The 14,049-nt window shown below is 37.2% G+C and overlaps 1 protein-coding gene across 3 annotated transcripts in view; it reads right to left on the reverse strand.

Moving 5' to 3' along the window:
- col7a1l (collagen type VII alpha 1-like) overlaps positions 1-14,049 on the reverse strand; it is a 64,459-nt gene that overhangs the window by 21,120 nt on the left and 29,290 nt on the right. The window contains exons 58-83 of one of the 3 annotated variants that reach the window (XM_015017078.1): positions 12,560-12,607; positions 12,342-12,386; positions 12,210-12,245; positions 12,091-12,117; positions 11,934-12,005; positions 11,324-11,386; positions 11,037-11,054; positions 10,923-10,958; positions 10,800-10,838; positions 10,675-10,710; positions 10,466-10,597; positions 10,044-10,139; positions 9,608-9,799; positions 9,228-9,335; positions 8,410-8,454; positions 7,485-7,562; positions 7,089-7,145; positions 6,782-6,865; positions 5,596-5,646; positions 5,224-5,274; positions 3,013-3,066; positions 2,872-2,925; positions 2,720-2,758; positions 2,103-2,636; positions 1,498-1,533; positions 78-104 (exon numbers count right to left, since the gene is read on the reverse strand). In XM_015017078.1, coding sequence (XP_014872564.1) covers positions 78-104; positions 1,498-1,533; positions 2,103-2,636; positions 2,720-2,758; positions 2,872-2,925; positions 3,013-3,066; positions 5,224-5,274; positions 5,596-5,646; positions 6,782-6,865; positions 7,089-7,145; positions 7,485-7,562; positions 8,410-8,454; positions 9,228-9,335; positions 9,608-9,799; positions 10,044-10,139; positions 10,466-10,597; positions 10,675-10,710; positions 10,800-10,838; positions 10,923-10,958; positions 11,037-11,054; positions 11,324-11,386; positions 11,934-12,005; positions 12,091-12,117; positions 12,210-12,245; positions 12,342-12,386; positions 12,560-12,607 — 2,058 coding nt within the window. The remainder of the gene's footprint in view (positions 1-77; positions 105-1,497; positions 1,534-2,102; positions 2,637-2,719; positions 2,759-2,871; positions 2,926-3,012; positions 3,067-5,223; positions 5,275-5,595; positions 5,647-6,781; positions 6,866-7,088; positions 7,146-7,484; positions 7,563-8,409; positions 8,455-9,227; positions 9,336-9,607; positions 9,800-10,043; positions 10,140-10,465; positions 10,598-10,674; positions 10,711-10,799; positions 10,839-10,922; positions 10,959-11,036; positions 11,055-11,323; positions 11,387-11,933; positions 12,006-12,090; positions 12,118-12,209; positions 12,246-12,341; positions 12,387-12,559; positions 12,608-14,049) is intronic. The other 2 variants (XM_015017077.1, XM_015017079.1) reach the window with 2 other exon arrangements.

The raw sequence follows: 14,049 nt of genomic DNA on the forward strand, positions 1-14,049 counted from the left end.
AAAAAAAAAAAAAAAAAAAAAGTCAGCTGAATATGCATCATCTAAACATAGTGGGTTACAATTTTTAACAACTTTACCTTTTGTCCTTTTTCACCAATTTCCCCCTAAAAAAACAAAACAAAAAAACATTAGAACATCATAGTTAGGGAAATAAATTGAGGGTAACTTTTTTACAGTAGCCAAATAAGCAAACGCAGAGGAATTTCACATAAAAAAAAACAAAAAAAAAAAACAAGGGTTGTCAGCATGTTTAACAAGGGGAATTATTAATGCCTGCTTTAATCTCTCTCAGAGTCGTACAGAAATAGAGCAGAGGAGACATCAAAGGCCCGGATTCGAATGGCGTTACTGACAGGCGAGACGGGAGAGACGCTCTCCCCGAGCTCTGATGTCATTTACTGATGCCGTGTGGATCGGCAGCGGGGCAAGCCATGATATTTTTATGAACTGGTGGCACATTTCATTCAGCAAATGTTGACCTTGCTTTGCGCTCCCATGATGATGACAATGCTGATTTCAGTGCGATAACAACAATGACTCAACTGAAAAACTATTCACTTCCCCCCTCCTTGAAGTTTTATTTTATCCACAAACCTGACTGTATTTATTTTATGGGAAAGACCAACAAAACATACTGCAGATTGAACGGAATGGGGGCGAGTAAGTAGAACTTCAACATTTTATTTACTCTTCCACTTATATAATACTTGGTGTTGGTCCATCACATAAAATCCTAGAGAAATTGACTCTCTTTTAAACATGATTCAAATTAACTAGGTTTAATTGCAAACATAGAAATGTAAAAATAGAGAGCCTTGATAACGTATTTGTATGTGTAACACATAATGTCAAAGCCATTAACCCTGAAAAGACAATGCATTGCTAAATTAGACCATCTCTGTGGGTGCAGGGAGGGCAGTGATGGCTCTTTAAATTGGTCTTGATTAAAATATCCCCCAACTGCCACCTGATGAACTGTCATTTTTCTTTTACATAATGTCAATCAACGCAACATCAGTGCGGTTAGTAATCAGAAAATAGAAAAGACGCTTCTGGGGACAGGAAGCAGTTTTCTGCAGGATGCAGCTGAACTCTGTCTCACATTAACGGTCGTTCACAACGATCAGGCAAAAAGACAAAACAGAACCACGAGCTAAATCGAAAGGACGTTTTCTAGAAAATGTATTTTCATAATGTTTTAGGTTCACTGATCTTCAGATGACTGAATACCTAGAGTCATAATTTCTGGCCTCAAATTATGATTTTAAAATGTTCTTCCAGAAAAATACAACAAAATGTGCACAGGGTCAAAGTTATGCATATAGTTTAAAACTTTGCTGCTTTGTTGAGTGGAAAAGGCCAATTAAGTCAACAGAAATAAATCTGCTTCACTTTTAAACCTGTAAGACTTGGACACTTATAAGCATTTATACATTATGTTTTGCGTTATAGGTTATCCTTAATGTTGTTTTAATCTTAAAATAAACCAGTAGTCACCTTTGGTCCCGGTTTTCCATTCTCGCCTGGCTGCCCCTGTCACAGAAATATTAATAATGTAAATTATTAACTAAATCTTTTCATTTTAAACATGCACAACACATTCAAAATTATGCCTTGGTATGATTAATATCGCCTTCAAAGCAATGCCCTGCGATTAAAATATCACTACTGGGACTAAATATATTGTGCAGGAAACTGGGGAAATGATTTTTAATTAGACTAATTACATTAACCAGTTGAGCAACAAATTAGATAGCCGAGATAAAAATGAGATTGTTGGTCTAGAAACAATCTGATGTTTTGCTTCAGCTGTTTTTTCTACATAAATGTTTACTGGGTGAACTTTTTGATTTTGATTGAGAAGCAGGCCTCATTTGAATCATTAGTGTGAACAGCACCTGTTGCATCTTGGTTAAACAGAAAAAGAAGAGTCCAGTTATGTGTTGCATTGTATGTGGCCCATGTGCTTTGTTACATTTTGTGATAAAAATAATGTTTAATGGGACGAGTTTCCACAAATGACTACTTGTACACAAACTTTTCTTATTATTCGCAGAGTGAATATATTAGTGTACTTAGGTGAGTCACCTTTGGGTTCTTACCTTCAGAAAAAAGTACTGTGGAGGATATGGGTATGGCTGTCCAGTTTCTTCACTGTAACCTCCCCCTCTTTCCCTCTCCATCTCCGCCCTCCGCCGTTCCCACTCCTCCCTCTCCCTCTCATAGTCTCTCTCTACTTCCTGTTCTGTTCTCTCCCCCTCCACATCTTTCTCCTCTTCCATCTTCTCTCTCTCCGTCTCACGTTCGGCCTCCCTCTCCTTCTCCAGCTCCTCTCTTTCCCTCTCCATTTCCAGCCTCTCCTCCTCTCGCTGCCTCTCCAGCTCCTCTTCGGTTTCTCTCTCGCGATCGACATCATCTTCCTCCGTCTCCCAGTCGTAGTCGCCACTCCTCTCCTCCTCCACCTCGTAGACCGGATCAGGGTCGGCATCTGGTTCTGCTACAGTTACTCCCTCGGTCAGATCATCAGCTCCAAACATCGTCTCTGTATTTGCATCACTGTATATCCCCTTCTCTCCCGTTTCTTGCCTCTCCCTACTTGCATGTGCCTGAGCTTTGAGATTGTTGAGCTTTCGTCTCTAGAAAAGCAGAAAGCAATGCATTTATAAATAAAAGTAATTCAGAAACCAGTTGAGTGATGCCTTGCTGATCACACACTTACCCTCCAGCTGCTGTAACCTTGAGCTCCAGAGGACGGATTCTGGAATTAAAATAGGTGGAGAATCTTATTCTTGTTCCACAGTGACCAGGAAATTGCATTTTCATGTTTGAAACTATGAATTTTTTAAAGGCAGAACAAGATGAAAAAATTACTTCTTGCATTTCCTTCGTCCGAATTCTTCCACCTGGAGCACCAGGCATAAATATCTGCAAATCAAAGCCATTGCTGTTGTTCAACTATTAATAACTTTCATTTATCTTTTATTTCGTTGTACAGAACCAGCTGAACCTTACCGTTGAATCATGCCAAAAGGCGTCTCTTTTCACTCTGGTTTGAAGTTGAGGCGCCTGTAATGTGACCAAAACCTTTAATAAGCAAACTTCATATTGAAGTGATGTGAAAAAATAAATCGGTGCACTTCATTTCATACTTGGTTCATTATTCAGAAATGTTCACAATTCTTTCTTGGTTATCTTTGGAAAAGAAAATTTTGCAAATAAAAACTTAAGTTTGTTCCACGTTTCAGCTGAGAAGTTTGAGGCGCTTCCTGCACGTTTCCAGTCACCCCACAGCATCTCAATGGGATGAAATCTTCAACCTGGTGCATAAATTTACTTTTCCCAATTAGTCACTCAGGCTGTGGTAGATTTACCGTTATGATTTTGGGTTAACGACAACTTCCAGGATCCACTTCTGCTGCATCGTATTTTTTTCCCCTCAAGGACAATGCATGTTTGAAATCATTGAGGCCGTAAAGCATGGCAAGTTTAACTCTGTGCCTCACAGCTTTTATATTCTTTTTTTAGAAAGTTGTAGGGAGTCTCCATACTTCTGTCGTCCGAATGATTAAATTCTAGGCTCGTCTATCCAAAGAACATGATTCCAGGAGCCTTGGCATCTGTCTGGAAAACTTTAATGTGGCTCAATAAAACCTGAACAGATGCCTAACTAAAAGAAATCTAATTGATTTTTGTGTTTTGTAGATGAAGCCTTCGGACATGTTACTGTTTGTTCTTAATCTCCTGCAATTCCAGACAGTTTTCTTGATAATGTATGGTTAAACAGATATTTGTAAATACCCTAAGATACATGTTATTTGGAGCCCTATTTTTTTCACGACTTATTTTGTTTTTGTGTGTGGTGGATTTCTACAATAATCAATAAAGTAAAAAAAAAAGACAGAGACTGGCTCATAGTATTAAATATTTTTACTTAAAAATACATGCACATGGATGTTAAAGACACACAAAGTAATGACAGACAACTTTCACCAGTGGAAACAGTGCTGAATCTATCTACATAACTGCTCAAAACACACTTTTGTCATTTTTATTTAAACACTTTTGGAAAATTAGAGAAGCAACATTCTCCCCCCCCCTCCCCGTTTCAATAAATATATATATTTTTTTAATTCTGAAAAAAATATTTGAAATTGTCAGCGCGGGGGAAAGAGAAAACTAAATTACTAAAAGCCATTGGAATAAATATATTTGGAGTCTAAAAAGGCTAAGAAAGGGAGGTTATGCTGGATTAACTGAATAGATTAAGTTTTCTCCACTAAAATGTTCTTTTTCAAAAAATAGACCCTTTTTTAAGGCCATAGATTTGGATCATTGTCTCTGTATGGAAAGGAGTCCCCGCTTGTGAAATGTTGCTCAGGTTCAGGAATCTTCACCAGTGACTAGTTTTATAGTTTGTAGTCTCTGGGGAATTAAGAGATTTCCTGTTTAAAGAAATGAGAGAGAGAAGTATTAAAAGGAACTCAGGATTTTTTTAAACTAAAATGATAAGATATGAATTTTCTATAAGCTCTACATTTTACAGTTTTGCGCCATTTCCAAGTCAAGCAAGCTCTCAAACAAATTACACTAAATGCATGCTGCTCAAAATACTATCTTGTCCTATGGTAAACATTTGTGCATTGTTACTAAATACATGGATATGCGCACTGTTTAAACTGGTGAAATATTTAGCAATCCCACATGTCTCTGGTGTTAGTATCTAGCAAAACCCAAGTTTTTCCACATTTTGACATGTTCGAAAAAACAAACCACCAATGTATATTTATTTAGTTCTATGTGGAGGCAATGACAACAAAGTAGCACATAATAATGAAGTGTCAGAAAACAGAATTTTTAAAATTTATTACAAATACTGATGTGTTCCTTGGTCTTCATGATGCTAGATTACACACCAATGAACTCTACATACCAAGTAGGTAACTGCTAAATGTATTTTGCTGCACTTAAGTTTTCAACAAAAAAATAGCACCTTTCACTTTTTTTAGTTTGCCTTTCACTTCAGAATTACCCACTACTTTCGATGGTTCATTACATAAATTCTAAATAAATCACATTGGTTTGTAAAAATGTCAAATGTTCAAGCAGCACTAACAGTTTTGCAAATCATTGTATGAAAGAAAGTTTTGCATTCCAAGGCATGCAAAGATTGAAGAGACATCCAGGTGAAATATATGTCGATAAGATTAAAAATAGAAACTGTACCTCATCCGATTCTCCTGTTACTACCAGAGGAGTGGGCAGTGTCACCTCATCCTGGGTGTACAAGCAGAGCAAACTTAAAATTTGGATGTGAATGCGACAGCACAAAAGTGAAGCACCATACCGAGTAAAAATGTTGCAATTACAACTAAAAAGGCCCACACCATTCAAGCCCAAAAGCCTATTTTGCAATTTAAGCAAAAGTAAGTCACATCAGGATCTAATCGATCCTAATTTGCCCATTTTCCTTCTCAAACCTTAAGGTTTTATGTAATGCTTCTGAGAAACAGAGGCTTAAATAGACATCTCTTTTAACAGCTTCCTGCTTGGTGGAGGACAAGAATGAATAATGAAACGGCGAGCTTCCCTACTTACCTTATCTACGCTATCCAGAGATGAAGAAGGTGAAGTGGTGGTTGTGATAATCTGAGGGGAACAAAATTGAAAAGGAGCATTACAAACATGCTTTAATTTCAATCCCTCCCAGGTATAAAGAAGAGATGCAGCAGAGCATCATCCTGTAACTGGTGGCTGCATAGTTTTCATTGATAGTGTCATAAAATATATAGCTGTGATAAGTATGAAGTTTTGGTGTGTAGCATGCTGAGAAAGGCAAATGAGAGAGAAGGTCAAAGAGAACAGGAAGTGCTTTTGTTTATATTCTCAACTGAAAGTAACCTTGCAATGACGCAATAGGCTAAGCGAATGGCAACTTGCCTTCATTTCTGATTACATGAGACGGAAAGATTAAGAGACTCAAGTCCTAGAACACAAGTACAAGTCATAAGTCTTTAGGGCTGAATTCTAAGTCAAGTCGTTCTACAATCTAGGATACAGACACACGAAACCATTCATCCACAATAGTACATGAAGGTAATTGAAAGTCCATACATGCATTTCTTTAAGAGACAGCAACAGCAATACAAGGGATCCAGACCCCTTAAACTTTCATATCTTGTCACATTATATTCAGGAGGTTCAATGTATTTTATTGACATTTTAGTCAGACAATTAAAAAGTAGCACTGGTAGCACCTAGGATTTGCAAGGAGAGCCGTTGTTGAAAGTCCTGCTGCGGCCTCCCACAAGCAATGTAAGGGACAAAGACAATATCTGGAATAAGTGTTCTTTTCAAAAAACTAAAGCGCATCATCCTTCTTAGATTCCCAGTGTGAAGCATGGTTGTGGCAGCATCATATTACGTCGATGCTTTCTTCAGCAAAGATCAGGGAAGTTGACTAGAGGGAAGACTGATGAGTTCAAGGAGTTTTAACGCTTTACACAAAATAATGTTTTTACCAACACACATGTTTTTTTTGGGGTTTTTTTTTGACTGACCCTCTTACAAGAGTGGGAAAAACTTTCCAGAGAGCAAACTAACTTTCTCTGAACAACACTCAGGGGACATCCCTCAACTACATCAGAGGGGAAAAACAAAATAATATATTCCTATAAGGGGGTTTTCATTGGAACAAAAAGATAACTTTCATTTTATGGATGTGTCCTTGTGCATGCTGACCAAGCTAAAATGACACAGTATGCCATCCATAATGAGCAGTTACCTGTGCATCGGTTTCTCTGACGGTGGCTAGAGGACGACTGGAGGTTTCAAACGGGTCTGGACTTTGTGTGAATAGCTGTTCCTCCTGCAAAGATGATTCAAAGAACATAATTAAATATAAGAGTTATATTGTCTATTGTTTCAATCGTGCTTTGTTTTCATACACAGGACTTGGGAATTCATCTATTTAGGCTTCAAGCCGCATGCAAAAAAAAGCATTGAGCATATTTTACATTAAAAATGAATCATGACGTTTATACCCAGTCCAGCTGACACAGATGAGAGCATTCTGTTTGAAGCAAATTTACCTCTCCCTTCCCTGTCCTCTCCAGAGAGACTGTAGGTTCGTCTGGGAAAAGTTCTTCCTGTTTCAAAGAAACAAACAAAAAATTCTTTCATCATAACTTTTAAAACATGCACATCCTTGGTGCAAAACATACACAGCAGATGCAGCGAGCTGCACTGACAAACTAATTCAACCCTAATGATTAAATTCAGGTAGTGGGTGTGTCATTAATCAACGCTTTCCAGTATTTGTGTGAGCACAGATATCTTTGAGTCCCCAGAGATAACTGGAGGGGGGGGGGGAAGCCTCTATATCCCCCGAGCTTGAATCTGTAAGATAATCCACGTCATCAACATCACATTTAAGAGAAAGCTCCCAACCGAGACTGAATTACTAATTTGGTGCAACCACTGCCTACCTCGTATTCATAAGTATATTCTTCATCGTCATAGAAGTCCTCGTTTTCCTCTTCCTTTTGCTTGTGCTCGTTATTCATCTTAAGAGAAAAGTTGCAATTATCAACATTTACATCAGTTGTGTGATTGAGGAGAACAAAGCCAAGAAATCACAGAGCAATCCACCGATTAAGTCAACATTTTCATTGGAAGCACATAGATATTAAAACAGACACATGCTCCATATTGCAGAGGCATCATCCATAAAATCTACTGTTAATTGAGGGTGTTATAACTAGAATTAGTTATTTAGTCCTAATTTATTAAAATGTAGTTAAAGGAGCTGTTATTTCTTGTCGGTTTATGTTATGTTAGAACTGTTAGAGTTTGTTTTTGGAGTTTAGTAGGTCGAGAAGTGTTAGTTGACATTAGGGGTGTAACGATTCATTCGGCTCACGAGACGGGACAATGCAACATACAGCGTCTACGGGAAGACGACAAGATGACACTAAGAATATTTTTGGGAACTTTTTTATTTTTTTTAATCAAAGTACAGCCTCTTAAAAAAGTTTAGAAATGGTTATTTGCCACCAGCAGAAGGCAGGGTAAAAATCTATTATCTGAGATTTTAAGGGTGATAAAATGCTTTGCATGCAGGCAGAATGCACCTGACCACGTCTCCATATTCTCAGCATCAAATATAAGACAACTACAACTTCTGAACATACATTAAGACTACAGAAAACTTGTTCATCACGTGTTTTTTTTTTTTACCGATTCTCAAGTACTTGCGTCTTCCCCATAGCGCCACATCAAAAACTGCCACTGCTGGCTTTGACTCGGCTGATAATATCAGCTACACCCCTAATTTCTTTGTTTTTGGTCAGTTTAAAAGAAAAGGTAAGTTCAGTTTCCATGTTTAGTTTGACACCCTTTAAGGACATTTACCAGGCGTCGTCTCTGCCTCTTTTGTCGTCCTTTATTTCCTTTGCCCTGGTTAAAAAGTCAACAGTCAGAGGGGGGAAAAAAGAGAAAAAGATACAAGTTCCTCATGTTTCCGATGTTGGTAAAATTATGGTTGATAAGTTAAGAGTGATATTAACAGCAGGGAAGAAGTTAATGATCATCAAGGTGAATACAAAAATACACAAGACGTAATCCAGTTTTTATTTATTTGAATCACACCACTGACTTCATGTTTTAGCTCATTGATGATTTTCTTCTCTATTTATTCAGAGGAATTTTGACAAAAAATAAATAAAGAACTCAGTTGATGCAAAGTTATTGAGACAAAAGTCCACCTTACAAATATGTTTATGGATGACCGAAGTTAAACCATTCATAACTAGAGTTATAGCAAAGTGAAGTACTTAATTTAGTAAGTACTTTAGCGGCAAAAAGAAAATATATATGTATAGGGATTGCAGTATATCGAACGCCAATTATGTTTTTCTTCAGTTATATTTCCTGGGTTAAGAATATCTTTTAGGTTAACCTTTTTTTTACTGCATACATCTCATTAGTGCACCAACTCCTGCCCACACCTGCAACACCACCACTGTTAACTTGCAACGAAATGTCAGAGATTTAAATCTTTACATGTCTTCAAGAGCTGATTTGAATATTTTTATTGAATTCACGTCATTATGTTTTCTGTAGAATGAGTTAAAACATGAAAGGCAAGTGTGCGCCATTAAATATGTGCATTAAATTAAACTGAGTAGCATTTCATGTGTATTTAAAGTGTATTAATGAGAAAGCTTTACTTTCCCATGTTCCCTGTTCTTCTTCTTTGGTGCCGAGTTCTCCTTCAGTGGGTCATCCTGTGTGAGGAGAACAGTCTCCAGCACAGTTTCAGGCAATACTGAGACCGTCTAAAGACACATTTACAACATTTCAACAAAAATCATGGATGATTTAATTATCAAATTGCATTTTGATATTAGTTTAATTCAATATTTAAGGTAGATTTTAGAATTCTAATTAGAGAGTGATTTGCAGACAGCTAATTAATGAAGTTATTGAACTGAATAATATTTAACCACAAGAACAAAAAATGACAAAACGGAATAATAATCAGTCACATCCCAAAGCAGCGTTAAATTATGAGATTCCAAACAATGTTGAGAATATTAGGAGTTCCTACCTCCTCAACGTTGGTGTGGTTCAAGGTAGAATTGACCAGAGTCAGATTCATTTTGAGTGAAGACACTTTGTCCCCATCCCAGTCTTCTTCCCCTGTCCCTTTGGATCCCTTTAATTTGGTGACTTTCTTCTCTCCGTCCACTGTGGTCATGGTCCACAGCGTTGGACCCTCTGCGGTTTCAATCAAAGGTCCCTTCAGAGAAAACAAAATGAAAGACGGTCAGAATGTATGTAATTAGGGAGATAAAAAGCCAGTACTGCTGCATGTTAATCATGTTAATGGCAACAAAAAACAAGTCAATGTGGAACATATCATGGTTCATTTAATGAAACCTCAGTGGAAATGTATTTCTATATTTAGACCTTGTAGTTTTCCTTATTTTATGAGGAAATTAACGCCTTAGCATCAGTTCATCATTACCAAGTTGAATACTTACAGCTGACAGAGGATCAAGCAGTTCGCTCTCTAAATGTTTGTCCTCATCATCTAATGCCATCAGTGGCTTGTTGGTGAGGTCAAATTTCAAAGAACTCTAAAAAACCAAAAACAAAACAGTCTATTTCTTCATAATGTTATGCAATGACTGATTTGATTAGCAAAACAAAATTCTCACGCATGAAATATAAAAGACGCCGAAAGATTAAGAAAAGCAGAATTTAAGAGTAGCAGAAAAGAATGGAGAGGCTGAATATTATTTGACTCTTTCTTGGATCCTTTTGAATTTAATTTTCTTTACAGCCTCAGCATGATTTGGACATAATGTTCACTTGCTTATATTACATTTCTACTCTTCCTGTCCTGGCTGTGTAGAGGCCTCTTGGGGAATGAGCAGAAAAAATCCAGATTGACATTACGTACAGTGTACTCGGTGATGATATTGGAGGTGTGAGTATCAGTTTTTTCTTTTTTCTTGGATGTAGTGAGCACTTGGAGCAGTTCCTCTATACCGTCCTGCAGCAGCCTGTCAATCAAAGCCTTCAACAAAGGCAGCTGTGGGAAAAAAAAACAAAACATGACAATGTGCCATCACACTTAATTTTCATAGACTTATAAGGTCCAAATCTCACCCTTATTCCATAGTTTTCAAACATTTCTTCAACGTCCTAAAATGGAGGCAAAATATTTTCAGTGACAATAGCATAAACCCAGAGAATGTATCCCAGAGGAGGAATCACAATGTCATGTGTTCAACCTTCATCTCCAGAGACTTTCCAGGAGCGCCAGCATCTCCCTGTATAGATATGGATGTTTATAAAGCGCACAATAAGGCAGTTTCCATTTTCATGTTTTTCACATTTAAATCATCAGTAACTACCTTTTCCCCTTTCAGGCCTCGCTCTCCTTTTCCCCCCTGAAAAATAGGACAAATAAAGCATCAAGCTCATATTTCTGCCTAAGCCATCCTCAATGAACAGTGATACAGCCTTACCTTCAGTCCTGGTGCACCCTACACACACACAGAAAGAGAGGAGCAAGACATTTTGAGCATGCATCTAATATGCATGACATCAAGCGTGCAATGCTGTTTTTATTCTTTCCGCAGCCAGTTTCAACCTAAAGTAAAATACAATGCAGCCATCGCTCATCGACGATTTAGATTCTATCCAGGCAATGCATGAATTATGCCGAGCGGCAGCAGGAATGACGTGCAATTATTTATGAGCTGCTCATGCTGTATGCAGAAACATGTTGTGTATATAGAAGTAGTAAACTCACAGTAGCTCCTGGTGGACCCATTGGGATTGGAAATGCCTGCCGAATGTCATCAATTGTGGCGCCCTGAACAAAGATATCTCCACTTAAATTACATGTAGATTTTCCTACATGTCCTATAAATGAAAACTGGGGGAGTGTTATTGGTATTATGGGAGCCAGTGTGTGGAAAATTGGCAGCAACATTGATTCTGCTCATTTGTTTTTCAAAGTTAACTGCATATAAATTGCTCCACGTGTGGCACATACAACAATAACTTCTTTAAATGTTGCAGAAAAATCATGTTTTAGTATATTTTTCCTTACTGACGTCAAAGCTAGCCATACATAAAAAGTTCCTGATTTTTAATATTGCTTTTAATCCTTCCATACTTAGAAATTAGTAGATTTACAACACATAAAAAAACACCTACTAGTGCAAATGAAATTAAACTTTGAAAGAAATTGCTACACAAACAATAAAACAATAAAAATGTAAAATCAAGTTGCAGTGATTGTCAATGCTCAAAATTTGTTGAAGGTTGTTCTACTTATAGTTAAAAAAAAAATATGAAAGATTTGACATCTGCTTCCAGGTTAAGGTATCACAATGAAAGCATGGGTTTATTTCTACCTCAGTCGTGACTAGCACCTGCCTACCAGGCGAACCTGGAGGCCCTGGCTCCCCTTTACTTCCATCTTTCCCCTTTAAAAAAAGAAAAAAACAATTAGTTGGTACATCAGTTTAAAGGTGACAGAACGATGTTTTTATCACCTTCAAAACGACTCACATTGACACCAGGATCCCCTTTGTTGCCCTTAAATGTAGAGGAAAATTAACACTTTTCCAAAAAAAATAAAAAATAAAACATAGCACCAAAATTGTTACTTTGAAGTATTTCATAAATACCTTTTTTCCATCCTCTCCTTTGAATCCATTTTCTCCCTGTGGGTAAAAACAATGTGAATGTTTTGAAGCTCATGGGAAAAGATACATAAAATATAGAGTAAGACTGTCATAAATGTAGCTTGCATTTCTCACATCCTTTCCAGGCAGGCCTCTCTTCCCATCAATGCCTGGTCTCCCCTGAAACAAAACCAAAAAAGGTTAAAATAGCATTCTAAATGTGGATTGAATTGAACCCTTTTTGTTAACAGTCCTGAGATTACACTGGCTGTAAACTGAAGAAAGAAGCAATCAGTACATGAACCTAAATTGACCACAACGCTTCATCTGGAGCTTTTTAAAGTGATACTCACTGGAGTTCCTGGTAATCCAGGCATTCCAGCAATCCCTTGCTCTCCTCTCTGTTCATTGACACACACACACACACACACACAACTTGCTATAAACTTGATTAATCAGAGAATATGAGGAATAAACCTAACACACACTTGGATTCGGTGAGCTCCAGAAACTACTCCTGCCTTCAAGTGTCCCAGATCATTTCACAGGTCGGATGACAATTGGGTTTTTTCCGCATCCACATGCACTGAAACTTGTACGTACGTAGCAGTAATGCTTAAGAGTATTATTTAACACTCTTCAAAAGTGATTGGTAAAGCTTGAATTACATTGTGTCGTGCAGGGTAATTAAACATGCACCAATTCTGCACAAAAAAAAAAAAAAAGATGACACCGTTTCTGAGTGATGCTACTTTTTAGTGTGGTGACGGCACAGTGGTAAGGGAGCACTTGACTTAGACTCCCTTATCAGTCCATCTCCTGTCAACACACACAAAACCCCCCCGCCTAAAATCTAAACCGCATTATAGAATCATTCAGATCTTTATCCAAGCTTCCAGTTTGCTGTATCATCATTTGCAGTTTACAATTTATTGCCCACTAAGCATCTGAAACAAAACCTGACTAAATGTTTCCCATTTTAGGTCAGTTACTTAAACAGCTTCCCCAAAACATTTAATTTTGTTGCCAATAATGGCATTCATCCATTTGGTAGACTCATCTGTCATGAACGATGGGTTTGTGTATTTTTGATTTTGTTTTTAGCTTAAGTTTTGGTTTCAAGCTCATTTAAATAGCTTGAATTCATCAAAATCTAAGTGAACGCAAACTTCTCAATTTATAGAAAGTAAAACAAAAAAAACCTTTATCATTCTGTCATTCACCAAAAATGAAATTAATTTATGTAATCCTAACTGAAAAGTTTACTCTTACTTAATCTAAATAAGAAAAATAACAGTGTTCTTATACAGATTCTCCAAGCATCTGGTCTGAACTGTATATGCAACTTCAGGGGTTCTTAAACACAACGTCTGTAGGGTTCACCAAGTTTGATTTACTACAATTTAAAGACAATGCAATACCAAACATAATGCAGTTTAATTCCCATTTCATGGTTGTACACACCAGAATATTACAGTATTATAGAAATTTAATGGGAATATTATGAACAACAATTATGTATCATTAGACCACATCTTTCCTCTCCTTTGCAGCATCTTATAAGAATAGTTTCTAATGATAAAATTAATCTCATTATCACAATCTGGACCTGAATAAGTAACAGAAAATTGATGGCTAATTACACAATTTAGATATTAAATTATGTAAATCACATAAAAAAAGTTGCCCATTAAAAATAGATTAAGATTCTAGTTCATATAGCGCATAGTAGGGTTAGTGTTGTTGCAGCTGACTTGATTGTGCCGAGTGAAACCTCTTCAGCCTGCAGCACTGCCACCTCCTGAAGTCTATAGATGCATGCATGCATAGAGCTCACAGAAAC

The sequence above is a fragment of the Poecilia latipinna genome, unplaced genomic scaffold, assembly GCF_001443285.1.
Source record: "Poecilia latipinna isolate Pla-1442-1.1 unplaced genomic scaffold, P_latipinna-1.0 Scaffold2100, whole genome shotgun sequence".
Taxonomy (NCBI): Eukaryota; Metazoa; Chordata; class Actinopteri; order Cyprinodontiformes; family Poeciliidae; genus Poecilia; species Poecilia latipinna.